Here is a 15,558-nt window from a genome sequence, read left to right as displayed (position 1 = left end):
CCCAATTTTATTCCATTGATCTGCCAATATGATATTATTTTCATTTTAATCACTTTATAATATAGTTTGAAATCAGAAAGCATGATGCCTTCAGCTTTGCTCTTCTTTCTCAAGATTGCTTTGGCTCTTTGGGAGTCTTTGTGGTTCCATGTAAATTTTAGGATTGTTTATTCTACTTCTGTGAAAAATGCCAGTGCTATCTTGACAGGAATTGTATCTATTGATCGCTTTGGGTAGTATGCACATTTTAACAATATTAATTCTTCCAATCCATGTATATACATTATCTTTCCATTTATTTATATCTTCTTCAATTTATTTTATCATTGTCTTACTGTTTTTAGGATACAAGCCTTTCATCTCCTTGGATAGATTTATTCCTAGGTATCTTATTATTTTTGATGCTATTGTAAATGGTATTGTTTTTTAAATTTCTCTTTCTGATAGTTCATTATTCATTACACAACAGATTTTTGTGTATTGATATTGTATCCTGCAACTTTACTGACCTCATTTATTAATTCTAACAGGTTTGTGTGTGTGTGTGTGTGTGTGTGTGTGGAGTCTTAGGGTTTTCTCTATATATGTCATCTACAAACAGAGATAATTTTACTTCTTCATTTGGGTACCTTTTATTTCCTTTTGTTCAACAGTGGTGAAAGTGTGTATCCTTGTCTTTTTCCTGACCTTGAGGAAAAGCTTTCAGCTTTTCACAATTATATATGATGTTAGTTATAGGCTTCTTATTTATGGCCTTTATTATGTTGAGGTATATTTCTTCAACACCTAACTGTTGAGAGTTTTTATCATAAATGGATTGTGAATTGTGTCAAATGCTTTTTCTCTATCTATTGGGATGATTATATGATTTTTAACCTTTGTATTGCTAATGGAGTTTATCACATTACTGATTTGCATCTGTTGAACCATCCTTGAGGCCCATGGATAAACCCAACTTCATTATGGTGTATGAATCTTTTAATATGCTGTTGAATTCAGTTTGCTAATATTTTGTTAAGCATTTCTGATCTATCATTTATCAGTGATACTGGCCTATAAATTTTTTTTTCTTGTAGTGTCCTTGTCTAGCTTTGATCTAATCATGCTGATCTTGTAAAGTGGTATTGGAAGTGTCCCCTGCCCTCAAATTTTTGGAATGGTTTGAGAAGAATTGGTATTAATTCTTCTTTAAATTACAATGAAAACTTCTGGTCCCAGGCTTTTCTTTGTAGAGATATTTTAAATTAATGATTCAGTCTTGTTGCTTGTTATTGATTTGTTCAGATTTTCTAGTTCTTAATGATTTTGTTTTGGCAAGTTTTGTATTTCTAGGAATTTATCCATTTCTTCTAGGTTATCCAATTTGTTGGTGTGTAATTGTTTATGCTTGTCTCTTATGAACATTTGTATTTCTGTGGCATCAGTTGAAAGTCTCCACTTTCATTTCTCATTTTGTTTATTTTATCTTCTCTTTTTTCTTAGTTTGTAAGCATTAGGTTTGTCAATTTTGTTTATCTTTCCAAAAAGGTAGGTATTAATTTTGTTGATTTTTTTTGGGTCTTTATTTCACATATTTCTTCTCTGATTTCTGTTATTTCCTTGCTTCTGCTAATTTTAGGCTTAGTTTATTCTTCTTTTTCTAGTTTTTTTGATGTCTAAAGTTGGTTGTATATTTGAAATCATTTCTTTTTCTTAGTGTAGGCATTTATCACTATAAACATCTCTCATAGAACTGCTTTTGTATGTGAGGCATTTTTTTTCTCTCTTGCTGTTTTCAAAATTCTCTCTTTGTCTTTGGTTTTAGCTAGTTTTATTGTAAGGTGTCTTAGAGAAGATTTCTTTGGGTTGAATCTGTTTGGGGACTTATGAGCTTCTTGATTTTGATAGTCCATATTTCTTCCTAGTTTGATAAATTCTCAGCCATTATTTCTTTAAGTAACTTTCTGCCCCTTTCTCCATCTCCTCTCCTTTTGGGACTTACACAATGCCTAAAATGTTTCCTCTGATAGTCTATAATTCATATGGGCTCTCTCTACTCCTTAAGTCTTATCCTTTGTTCTCCTCTGACTAGAAAATTTCAAATGACCTCTCTACTTCACAGATTCTTTCTTCTGTTTCATAAATCTGCTGTTGATGCTCTTTGTTGTATTTTTCGTTTCATCCATTGTATTCTTCAGTTCCAGAATTTCTGTTTGGTTCCTTTTATGATTTCTATCTCATTGTTTTCCTGATTTCTTTGAATTCTCTTTCTGTGTTTTCTTATAGCTCACGGAGCTTCCTTAAAACTACTGTTTGAATTCTTTATCAGGAAAATCATAGATCTTCATTATTTGGGGGTAAGTTACTGGAATAATATTGTGTTCTTTCGGTGGTGTCATGTTTCCTTGATTTTTCATGTCCCTTAAAGTCTTGCATTGCTGCCTTCGCCTTTGAAGAAGCTCTCACTTCCTCTAGTCTTTTCTGACTGCTTTGGGAGAGAAATACTTTCTGTCACACCTGTTAGGGATTTTGAGGCTTTTTAAAAGAACTTTTTAATGGATATATCTGCTCCCTATGTTTTGCTACCACTTGGGATGGAATTCTTAGATTGTGTGCCTTCTTTCAATCCTGCAAAGATAGTCAGGGTCCTGACAGCTTCCTGTTTGCTGGACACAATGCTGAATGCTCAGGTATGTGCTCTCTACCATTCCTATGGAGTCAGTTTGGCTTTCTAGGTATGCTCATTAGCCATTTAAAAATTGCTGCATTCACCACCTTTGGGGCATACACAAGGAGCTGACCAATGGATAGCAGGTGTGCGGAATGTTGGGGATGCCATTAGGTGAGGAGGATCTGCAGGCAAGTCATCCCCAGTGGTTAGCGGGTACATCAGGGTACTCCCTGATGTAGTCTGCAAAGTGGTTAATAGGATCTTTGTCCCTTGATGAATTGAGCCCTGATTGCTGTGCTCCAAGCTTTCCTCAATCCCTTCAGTCATGAAGATCACCTCAGAATTCTGGATGTGGTGAGAAAGAAATGGGCCTTTTGGTCAGAGACCCACACAGCTGAGGAAGCCAGATGCTAACTCACACACTCTTTCCCCCAGTGGAGAAGTTGCAGGCTGAATGGGTCTCTCTTGGCACTGAACTGTGCCACTTTGTGGAAGGAGTGACTCAGATAATTGAAACTGTTCCTCTCACCCACTTCAATGCACCCACTGTTGGATCTTTTTGCTCTAATGGTGTGCTGAAACTTCTGCTAGATTCCCAGACTCCCAGAAAGATGCTCTTGTCTGTGGGTGATTGTCAAAATTGGTGTTCTTTGACAGGAAGAATAGAAACTTGTATTCTGCCATCTTGCTGGTGTCACTATTTTTTTCTTAGATTGAATGTATGTATGTATGTGTGCATTTAAGTTTTTATTTTAATACCAGTTGGTTAACATACTCATCATGACAAGTGCAATCCTTAATCCCCATCACCTATTTCACCCAACCCCTTTGCCCCCTGCCACCTTTCTCCCCTCTGATAACTATCACATTGTTCTTTACAGTTAGAGTCATTTTTTGCTTCTTGTTTTTTGTTTTTGGTTTGTATCTCTCTCTCTCACTTTCCCCCCTTTACTCATTTGTTTTGTTTCTTAAATTCCACATATGAGTGAGATCTTATGGTATTTGTCTTTCTCTGACTTATTTCACTTAACATTATACTCTCTAGCTTCACCCATGTTGTTACAAATGGTAAGATTTCATTCTTTTTTATGGCTGAGTAATATTCCATTTTATACATATACCACCTCTTCTTTATCCATTTGTCAATCAATAGACAGACTGCTTCCGTATCTTGGCTATTCTATATAATGCTTCTATAAACATAGGGGTGCATGGATCCCTTTGAATTAGTGTTTTTGTTCTTTGAGTAAATACCCAGTAGTGTGATTGATGGGTCATACAGAAATTCTATTTTTAACTTTTTGAGGAACCTCCATACTATTCTCCAGAGTGGTTGCACCAGTTTGCATTCCCACCAACAGTGCAAGAGGGTTCTCCTTTCTCCACATCCTTGTCAACGCCTGTTGTTTCCTGTGTTGTTGATTTTAGCCATTCTGACAGGTGTGAGGTGATATCGCACTGTAGTTTTGATTTGCATTTCCCTGATGATAAGTGATAATGAGTATCTTTTCTTATGTCTGTGGGCCATCTGTCTGTCTTCTTTGGAGAAATGTCTGTTCATGTCTTCTGCCCATTTTTAAACTGGATACTTTGGTTTTTGAGTGTTGAGTTTTATAAGTTCTTTATATATTTTGGATACTAACCCCTTACCAGGCATGTCATTTGCAAATGTCTTCTCCCATTCCAAAAGTTGCCTTTTAGTTTTGTTGATTGTTTCCTTTGCTGCCCAGAAGCGTTTTATTTTGATGTAGTCCCAATAGTTTTTGTTTTGTTTTGTTTTTGCTTTTGTTTCCTTTGTCTCAGGGATCTATCTAGAAAGTTGCTGTGGCTGATGTCAGAGAAGTTACTGCTTGTGCTCTCTTCTAGGATTTTTATGGTTTCAGGTCTCACATTTAGGTCTTTCATCCATTTTGAATATTTTTTGTATATGGTATAAGAACGTGGTCCAGTGTCATTCTTTTGCATGTTGCTGTCCAGTTTCCCCAACACCATTTGTTGAAGAGACTGTCTTTTTCCTAATGGATTTTCTTTCCTGCTTTGCCAAAGATTATTTGACCATATAATTGTGGGTTTATTTCTGGGTTTTCTATTCTGTTCTATCAATCTATGTGTCTATTTTTGTGCCAGTATCATATTGCCTTGATCACTATAGCTTTGTAATATAAGTTGAAGTCTGGAATTGTGATGCCTCCAGCTTTGTTTTTCTTTTTCAAGCTTGCTTTGGCTATTCAGGGTCTTTTTGTGGATCCATATAAATTTTAGGATTGCTTATTGTAGTTCTGTGAAAAATGCTCTTGGTATTTTGATAGGGATTTCATTGAATGTGTAGATTGCTTTGAGTGGTGTAGACATTTTAACAATATTTGTTCTTCCAATCCATGAGCATGGAATGTCTTCCATTTCTTTGTGTCATCTTTAATTTCTTTCATCAGTATTTTATAGTTTTCAGAGTACAGATCCTTTACTTCTTTGGTTAGGTTTATTCTTAGGTATTTTATTATTTTTGGTGCAATTGTAAACGGGACAGTTTTCTTAATTTTTCTTTCTGCTGCTTCATTATTGCTGTATAGAAAGGCAATAGATTTCTGTACTGTGATTTTGTAACCTACAACTTTACTGAATTCGTTGATCAGTTCTAGCAGGTTTTTTTTTTTTTTTTATTTAATTTTTTTTATTGTTATGTTAATCCCCATACATTACATCATTAGTTTTAGATATAGTGTTCCATGATTCATTGTTTGTGCATAACACCCAGTGCTCCATGCAGAACGTGCCCTCCTCAATACCCATCACCAGGCTAACCCATCCTCCCAACCCCCTCCCCTCTAGAACCCCCAGTTTGTTTTTCAGAGTCCATCGTCTCTCATGGTTCTTCTCTAGCAGGTTTTGATGGAGTCTTTTGGATTTTCTATATAGAATATAATGTCATCTCAAATAGTGACAATTTTACTTCTTCTTTACTGATTTGAATGCATTTTATTCCTTTTTGTTGTCTATATGCTGTGGCTAGGACTTCCAGTACTATGTTGAATAAAAGTGGTGAGACATCCTTGTCTTGTTCCTGACCTTAGGGGAAAAGCACTGTTTTTCCCCATAATGGATGATGTCAGTTGTGGCTTTTTCATATGTGGCCTTTATTATGTTGAGGTATGTTCCCTCTAAACCTACTTTGTTGAGGGCTTTTATCATGAATGATTGTTGTACTTTGTCAAATGCTTTTTTGGCATCTGTTGAAATGATCATATAGTTCTTATCCTTTCTTTTACTGATGTGATGTATCATGTTGATTGATCTGTGAATATTGAACCACTCTTGAAACCCAGGAATAAATTCCACTTGATTGTGGTGAATATTTTTTTTAAACGTATTGTTGAATTCAGTTTGTTAGTATTTTATTATGGATTTTTGTGTCATCAGAAATATTGACCTGTAGTTCTCTTTTTTGTGGTGTCTTTATTTGGTTTTGGTATCAGGGTAGTGCCGGGCCTCATGAAATGGATTTGGAAGCTTTCCTTCCTTTTCTATCTTTTGGAATAGTTTGAGAATAGGTATTAAATCTTCCTTAAGTGTTTGGTAGAGGGGTGCCTGGGTGGCTAGGTCAGTTAAGAATCCGACTCTTGATTTCAGCTCAGGTTGTGATCTCAGGGTCATGAGATCCAGCCCTATGTCAGGCTCTGCGCTCAGCAGGGAGTCTGCTTGGATTCTCCCTCTGTCCCTCCCTCTGCCCCTCCATCCCCACTCTCTCTCAAAATAAATAAATAAATCTTAAAAAAATGTTTGGTAGAGTTCATCTATGAAGCCATCTGATCTTGGACTTTGATTATTTGGTTTTTTTGATTACTGATTCTTTTTTTTTTTTTTTTTTTTTTTGCTTGTAATTGGTCTGTTCAAATTTTCTGTTTTTTCCTGTTTCGGTTTTGGTAGGTTTATGTTTCTAGGAATTTAACCTTTCTTCTGGTTGTCCAATTTGTGGGCATGCAGTTTTTCAGAATATTCTCTTATAATTGTTTGTGTTTTTGTGGTGTTGGTTGTTACTTCTCCTCCCTTATTTGTGATTTAATTTATTTGGTTCCCTTTTCTTTTTGATAAATCTGACTAGGGGTTTATCAAATTTATCATTTTTTTCCAAGAATCAGCTCCTGGTTTCATTTATCTGTTCTATTGTTTTTCTAGTTTATCATTTACTTCTGCTCTAATCTTTATTATTTCCTTCCTTCTGCTGGTTTTAGTTTTTTTTTCTTGTTGTTTTTCTAGCTCCTTTCCGTGTAAGGTTAGGTTGTTTATTTGACATTTTTCTTGCTTCTTGAGCTAGGCCTGTATAGTATAAACTTTCCTCTTGGAACCATTTTTGCTGCATCCCAAAGGTTTTGAACTGTGTTTTCATTTTCATTTGTTTCCATGTACTTTTTAATCTCTTCTTTTATTTCCTCTTGACCCATTCATTGTTTAGTAACATGTTACTTAATCTCCATGTATTTGTGATCTTTCAGACTTTTTTCTTGTGGTTGACTTCTAGTTTTATAGCGTTGTGGTCAGAAAAGATGCATAGTATGACTTTGATCTTTTTGAGTCTGTTGAGGCTCATTTTGTGGCTTAATATGTGTTCTATTCTATGTGTCCTTGAAAAGAGTGTGTATTCTGCTGTTTTATGATAGAATGTTCTGAATGTATCTGCTAAATCCATCTGGTTCAGTGTGTCATTCAAAGCCATTGTATCCTTGTTGATTTTCTGTTTAGATGATCCATCCATTGATGTAAATGGGGTTTTAAAGTCCCCTATTATTGTGTTATTATTGATTAGTTCCTTTATGTTTGTTATTAACAGTTTTATGTATTTGGGAGCTCCCATGTTGGTTGCCTACATATTTACCATTGTTATATCTTCTTCTTGGATTATCCCCTTTATTATTATATGTTGTCCTTCTTTGTCTTCTGTTATAGTCTTTGTTTTAATGTCTATTTTGTCCAATATAAGCATTGCTACCCCAGCTTTCTTTTGACACCCATTTGCATGATAAATGTTCTCCGTCTCCTCACTTTCCATCTGCAGGTGACTTTTGTTCCAAAATGAGTTTTGTAGGAAGCATATAGATGGGTTTGTTTTACCCATTCTGTCAACTTATGTCTTTTGATTGGAGAGTTTAGTCCATTTCCACTCAAAGGAATTGTTGGTAGATATGTATTTATTGCCACCTTATTACCTGTTTTGTGGTTGTTTCTGAAGATTTTCTCATCTTTTCTTGTCGTTCTCTCTTTTATGGTTTGCTGGTTTTCTTTAGTGACATATTGGCTTTCTTTCCCTTTATTCTTTGCATATTTATTAGTGGTTTTGACTTGTGGTTACCATTAGGTTTTTATATAACATCTTCTGCATATATCACTCTATATTAAGTTGATGGTCAATTAAGTTTGAACCCATTCTTATTCCTCTCTTCCCCAGGTATATGGTGTCAAATTTTACATCCTTTTATTTTGTGAATTCCTTGACTGAATTTTTTTACAGAAATATTCATTTTTACTGTTTTGTGTTTCCTACATTCATACTGTCACTTTTGGTCTCTTCTTTTCACTCAGAGTCCCCTTTAATATTTCTTGCAGGGCTGGTTTAGTGGTCATGAACTCCATTAATTTTTGTTTGTCTGGGGAACTCTTTATCATTTCTTCTATTTTGAATAATAGGCTTTCTGGATAGAATATTCTTGGCTGCAGATTTTTCCCATTCAGCACTTTGAAGTTATCATGCCACTTCCTTCTGACTTGGATAATTTCTGCTGAAAATTCCCTGGTAGCCTTATGGGTTTTCCCTTATATTTTACTGTCTTTTTGTTTGCTTTATTTTGTTTTTGTCTTGCTTCTTTAAAAATTTTTTTCTATATCACTATGTTTTGCCAATTTAATTATAATATGTCTTGGTTTGGGTCTGCTTTTGTTGATTTTGGGGGGTTCTCTATGCTTCCTGGATCTGGATATCTGTTTCCTCCCCCAGATTAGGGAAGTTTTCTGCTATTATTTCTTCAAATAAATTTTCTGCCCCCTCTTTTTTTCTTTTTCTTCTGGGACTCCTATAATAGGAATGTTGTTATGTTTGATGGAGTCACTGAGTTCCTTATGTCTATTCTCATTTTGCATAATTCTTTTTTCTCTCTTTTGTTCAGCATGATTACTGTTACTTTGTCTTCTAGGTCATTAATTCCCATTCCTCTGCTTCTTCCAGCCTGCTGTTCACTCCATCAGGTGTGTTTCTCATTTTGTTTATTGAGCCCTTGATCTCTGCTATGTTATTCTTTATCTCTGTGTTAAAGGTCTCACTCATGTCTTTGACTTTTTTTCTCAAGTCCAGTGAGTATCTTTGTAATATTATCTATCAGGCATATTGCTAATATATATTTTACTTACATCTCTGGCTGTGGCCCTGTATTCTTTCATTTGGGACAAATTCTTCTGTTTTCTCATTTTATCTAAATTTCTATGCCTGCATCTTTGTTCAGAAAGTCAGCTACTTCTCCTGTTCTTGAGGGTAATGGCCTTATGAAGAAGAGGTTCTATAGTGCTCTGCAGTGTTGTAACCACTGTCCCCCAGGGCCTGACACTTCAGGGAGTGTCTCCAATGTGTGCTGTATGCACACTGCTGTTGTGTCCTGACTGCTTTATCCTTCAGGCCAGTCATCTGCAGAGGCCCTCTTTGACTGTTGTGGTCAGTATTTGGTCCCTGGCCTGACTGTGTTGAGTTTTAACTTTAGGTGTGCTATGGTCCGCTTGTGAAATGAGACCTCTTCTCACCACTGCTGGAATCAAGGCTTCCCAAAACTCCCAGGTTGGGAGATGTGGTGGGGGCAGGGGTTTGGCTTGGTCTTCTGGGGGAGGAGGCTGGCTGTTCAGGGACTGAGGCAAGCATGACCAGGAAGGGTGGTTCCACTGGAGCACAGGGAGGTGGGACTTGGTGCAAGCAAGTTAGGTGGTGAGTGTTGGCCCTGTGCTGGTTCTCACAGGTGGCTCTGTGTTTATGCTGAAGGGTGGGGGAGGGAAATGGCACCTGCCAGTTCCTTTGTTTCCAAAACTGCCTTTCTGCAACACGCTCCTCACTGTGTGCCCTGTGTGCTCTTCAGATTGCTCTTTCCGGCTGTATGTTGACAGGCTGCTTGGTTGCCTTTTCTCCAAGCCCCAATGTTGTTTGAGCTGTCCCAGAGCCAAGCACACTGACACTTGAAAACCCCAGGCTTTAAACACCACTGGTTATAAGAATTATGAAGAATTATGAAATTTGGCCTCTCTCACTTTCTAAGACAATTGTTATGGTAATTCATTTTTCCCATGTGTTCCCTTGTGTGTTAATCTGTCCCTTGCCTTTCTCTGTGACCATGGCTCTCTCCCCGCCTCAGTGGCCACAGTCCGTTTCTCTCAAACTGTGTACATCTTACTTCTTCAATGTGGCCTCTTCCTGACCTTTAGTTGTGGAATTTGTTCTGCCGGTCTTCAGGTTGATTTCTGGGGTATTTAGGATGATTTGATGGTTATGTAGGTGTATTCATGGGGCAAGGCAAGCCTAGGTTCCTCCTACTCCACTGCCATCTTCTTCCCTCCACTGCTGGTATCACTCTATTATTACAGGTTTCTTCTTTGTGTTTCTTTTACTGTTTCTTGACTAATACCTATCAGTAGACATTTATTTTGCTGCATATGTATCAAGAAATGTGTATATCCACTCATACATACTTGGAAAAAATAAAGCTAAGTATATCCATTGGCAGAAATAAGAAAGTTGATATAAAATTTTGCTACAGTTAATAAAGATGTGGGTTAGAAAACTATAAATATACTGGGATCTCAGACCATTTACTTACTGAGAGGAATGCATTCTGGAGGAGGGAACCAGTCACTCTCTGTACATGTCATTATAGTCTGCTCATTTGGAAGACTGTAACCAGAATTACATTTAACTCTCACAGATTCATCTTGGAGAAATGCTTGTCCATACGTTGGATAATCTCCATTTTTCAAATAATTGAAAATACATCGTCCTAAAAATCATAAAAATGAACAAAAATTTTTAAAAACCCATAAATTCAGTCAAAATAGTAAGTTAAAAACTGTTTGTACACTATTAAAACTATAATGCATAAGTATCCAAAAACTTAAGAAAAACTAAAGCTACTACCAAATGTGTAGGAAGAAAAAAATCAATATTCAATATTATTTATCTTCAGTTTTTATAATTAAAATATGTATGAATGATATAGGTGTTTTTGAGAAGCTTCTATCTTTATCTGTTATGTGATTTTTATGAAAAGCTCCTCATTAAAGGAAAAACCTATATTGGTCTTTGCTCATAAAACTTATCCCTTGGCCTCATTTTTGTCATACAAGGCTTAATTGTACTCACTTATGTGTTTTTCCCCCTCTACTATTTGAAATATGTACACATATACAATTATAAAAAGGTTTACTTACTGCGGCATGGTACTGCTGGTTCCCATCCTTTGTGTGTGCAAGTAATGTATTCCCACGCATTTTGTGAAGGAGTCACAAAATTGGAATCACAGGAATAGTAAAAAGATTTTCCTATAGCTGCTGGAAATTGTGATCTATATCTATTTTCCTGGTATAAACTTCCATGTTTTATTTCTGGAAAATCACAGGGCTTCACTTGCAATACAAACAAAAGAAACAAAAACAGTATAAATAATGTTTTACCTTAATAAAAAAATCAAATTAGAAATGAATTGTTTCATTGGTGAATTACATCCTTTTATTATCATAATTTCGCTCATTGCAACAGGGTTTCTAGGACAAGAAAAGTTATAAAATTCAGATGAAGTGTGATGAAGTTATTGCTAATGAAGTTAAAATTATATCTTGTGGGTCATATGATATATATGATATATATGTATGAAAACTCTTGTGGAATAAGACTGTACAGACCTAGGGGCGCCTGGGTGGCTCAGTTGGTTAAGCGACTGCCTTCGGCTCAGGTCATGATCCTGGAGTCCTGGGATCGAGTCCCGCATCGGGCTCCTTGCTCAGCGAGGAGTCTGCTTCTCCTTCTGACCCTCCCCCCCTCATGCTCTCTCTCTCTCTCTCATTCTCTCTCTCTCAAATAAATAAATAAAATCTTTAAAAAAAAAAAAGACTGTACAGACCTACTTGAGTATGTATATCCTAGCCCTGGATGATTAAATGAGCATCTTGGTTGGGAGATGAAAGTACTGATTTTATTGCTCAGATCATCTATCTTCTTTTCCTTTCTTTTCTGTTCTCAACAGAAATCAGAGCCCTGCCTTTTCTTCTCAAACCAACTCAATGTAGGGAGATAGTGGGATTTTTCTGTAGATTAACATTCATTAATTTATTTTTCTACTTACCGTAAATAGTGTAAGAAATATAGAGAAACACAAAAATTTTCCATCTGCCACATTATACAGAAAAATAATATTCTTATTAATGCCTGAAACCAATCATTGAGGCAAGTTTTCCTCTTTTTATTTAATCAAAGAAATGGACTAAGAATATTTCTTAATATCTAAATAGTTAATTAAGATTATGGCAAACATTTGATTGTTATTACTAATTTTAATTGGAGAATGAGGTATTTTAAAATATGTCATACATACATAATAATATATATGACATATATTTCATACATAATATGTCATACTATATATGGTATATTTGACACATATATAACATATATATCACATACAATGTGACATATGTCATAATATGTATATATCATGTACATGAGGTGTTTAAAAATATGTCACATTTACATAATATGTCATATATACCATATATAGGAGATGCTTTCAAATATGTCATATAAGTCATAATATGTATATTTTAGAATAAAAGTGAATATTTGGTGCCATTATAGTTTGATTCTTTTTAAACACTAAAATGTCTTATTTTTATTGAGGTATAATATAATTGTATTTTATTGAGTTATTCTTATAAATTGAATTTTTTTGACATATATGTTCAAGTGTTCTGTTGTTTATAACACATTTATATATAGTATTTTCTAGAAAAAGTTTCCCTTTTTGTTGGATGATTTAGAGATAATCTAGTACTTTTAATGCCAGACTGTTAGTTTTATTTCCATTAAATGATTCGATTGCAAGGAATCTTGTGCAACACATGAACAACAGTTCCAGCACACACATACACACACACATACACACACACAAGTATTCATTATCATCTTCATCTTACTTAAGTTCACTGATCCATTTTCTTTTTTGTTTGATTAGAGAAATTTTCTAGTAGTTTTGCAGACGTGTTATGTGGATTATACACTTTGAATCCTTGCATATACTGTTTTTCTTTAATAAAGATTTTTTAAAAGATTTTACTTATTTATTTGAGAGAGAGAGAGAGTGTGTGCACCAGGGGTGGGGAGGGACAGAGAGAGAAGCAGACTCCCCACTGAGCAGGACCCAGGGATCATGACCTGAGCCAAAGGCAGAGGCTTAACCAACTGAGCCATCCAGGTGCTCTCTCCCCACCTCAGTGGCCACAATCAGTTTCTCTCAAACTGTGTGCATCTTAATTCTTCAATGTGGGCTCTTCTTGACCTTTAGTTGTGGAATTTGTTCTGCCGGTCTTCAGGTTGATTTCTGGGGTACTTAGGATGATTTGATGGTTATCTAGGTGTATTCATGGGATGAGGCAAGCCTAGGTTCCTCCTACTCCACTGCCATCTTCTTCCCTCTACTGCTGGTATCACTCTATTATTACAGGTTTCTTCTTTGTGTTTCTTTTACTGTTTTCTTGACTAATACCTATCAGTAGACATTTATTTTGCTATATATGTATCAAGAAATGTGTATATCCACTCATACATACTTGGAAAAAATAAAGCTAAGTATATCCATTGGCAGATATAAGAAAGTTGATATAAACATTTTGCTACAGTTAATAAAGATGTGGGTTAGAAAACCATAAATAGGGGCACGTGGGTGGCTCTGTCCATTAAGCGTCTGCCTTCAGCTCAGGTCATGGTCCCAGGGTCCTGGGATCAAGCCCCACATCTGGCTTCCTGCTCAGCAGAGAGCCTGCTTCTCCCTATCCCTCTGCCTGCTGCTCTGCCTACTTGTGCTCTCTATCTCTCTGTCAAATAAAGAAATATCTTTAAAAAAATAAAATAATAAAAGAAAACCATAAATATACTGGGATCTCAGACCATTTACTTACTGAGAGGAATGCATTCTGGAGGAGGGAACCAGTCATTCTCTGTACATGTCATTATAGTCTGCTCATTTGGAAGACTGTAACCAGAATTACATTTAACTCTCACAGATTCATCTTGGAGAAATGCTTGTCCAGACGTTGGATAATCTCCATTTTTCAAATAATTGAAAATACATCGTCCTAAAAATCATAAAAATGATGAACAAAAATTTTTAAAAACCCATGAATTCAATCACAATAGTAAGGTAAAAACTGTTTGTACAATATTAAAACTATAATGCGTAAGTATCCAAAAGCTTAAGAAAAACTAAAGCTACTACCAAATGTGTAGAAAGAAAAAATCAATATTCAGTGATATTTATCTTCAGTTTTTATAATTAAAATATGTATGAATGATATAGGTGTTTTTGCAAAAGCCTCTATCTTTATCTGTAATGTGATTTTTATGAAGAGCTCCTCATTAAAGGAAAAACCTATATTGGTCTTTGCTCATAAAACTTATCCCTTGGCCTCATTTTTGTCATACAAGGCTTAATTGTACTCACTTATGTGTTTTTCCCCCTCTACTATTTGAAATATGTACACATATACAATTATAAAAAGGTTTACTTACTGCGGCATGGTACTGCTGGTTCCCATCCTTTGTGTGTGCAAGTAATGTATTCCCACGCATTTTGTGAAGGAGTCACAAAATTGGAATCACAGGAATAGTAAAAAGATTTTCCTATAGCTGCTGGAAATTGTGATCTATATCTATTTTCCTGGTATAAACTTCCATGTTTTATTTCTGGAAAATCACAGGGCTTCACTTGCACTACAAACAAAAGAAACAAAAACAGTATAAATAATGTTTTACCTTAATAAAAAAATCAAATTAGAAATGAATTGTTTCATTGGTGAATTATATCCTCTTACTAGCATAATTTTGCTCATTGCAACAGGGTTTCTAGGACAAGAAAAGTTATAAAATTCAGATGAAGTGTGATGAAGTTATTGCTAATGAAGTTAAAATTATATCTTGTGGGTAATATGATATATATGATATATATGTATGAAAACTCTTGTGGAATAAGACTGTACAGACCTACTTAATGACTTCTCCTTGAGTATGTATATCCTAGCCCTGGCTGATTAAATGAGCATCTTGGTTGAGAGATGAAAGTACGGATTTTATTGCTCAGATCATCTGTCTTCTTTTCCTTTCTTTACTGTTCTCAACAGAAATCAGAGCCCTGCCTTTTCTTCCCAAACCAACTCAATGTAGGGAGATAGTGGGATTTTTTTTGTAGATTAACATTCATTAATTTATTTTTCTACTTATTATAAATAGTGTAAGAAATATAGAGAAACACAAAAATTTTTAGATGGCTAGTGAGCATACCTAGAGAGCCAAACTGACTCCATAGGAGTGATAGAAAGCACATACCTGAGCATTCAACATTGTACCCAGCAAACAAGAAGCTATCAGGACCCTGACTGTCTTTGCAGGGTTGAAAGAAGGCATACAAGCTAAGAATTCCATCCCAAGTGGTAGCAAAACAAAAGGAGCAGATATATCCATTAAAAAGTTTTTTAAAAAGCCTCAGAATCCCTAACAGGTGTGACAGAAAGTATTTCTCTCCCAAAGTTAGTCAGAAAAGACTAGAGAAAGTGAGACCTTCTTCAAAGGTGAAGACAGCAATGCAAGACTTTAAGGGACATGAGAAATCAAGGAAACATGACAC

General features: G+C 35.5%; 1 protein-coding gene across 1 annotated transcript in view; it reads right to left on the bottom strand.

Moving 5' to 3' along the window:
- Positions 1-14,455, bottom strand: part of LOC144380806 (complement factor H-like) — a 33,435-nt gene extending 18,980 nt beyond the window's left edge. The window contains exons 1-4 of the mRNA XM_078065596.1: positions 14,448-14,455; positions 13,838-13,911; positions 11,099-11,293; positions 10,492-10,668 (exon numbers count right to left, since the gene is read on the bottom strand). Coding sequence (XP_077921722.1) covers positions 10,492-10,668; positions 11,099-11,293; positions 13,838-13,911; positions 14,448-14,455 — 454 coding nt within the window. The remainder of the gene's footprint in view (positions 1-10,491; positions 10,669-11,098; positions 11,294-13,837; positions 13,912-14,447) is intronic.
- Between the last annotated feature and the right edge of the window lie 1,103 nt (positions 14,456-15,558).

This window comes from Halichoerus grypus, unplaced genomic scaffold, assembly GCF_964656455.1.
Source record: "Halichoerus grypus unplaced genomic scaffold, mHalGry1.hap1.1 HAP1_SCAFFOLD_187, whole genome shotgun sequence".
Classification (NCBI taxonomy): domain Eukaryota; kingdom Metazoa; phylum Chordata; class Mammalia; order Carnivora; family Phocidae; genus Halichoerus; species Halichoerus grypus.
The sequence above is the reverse complement of the archived record's forward strand: the minus strand, read 5'-3'. Positions and strand labels throughout refer to the sequence as shown.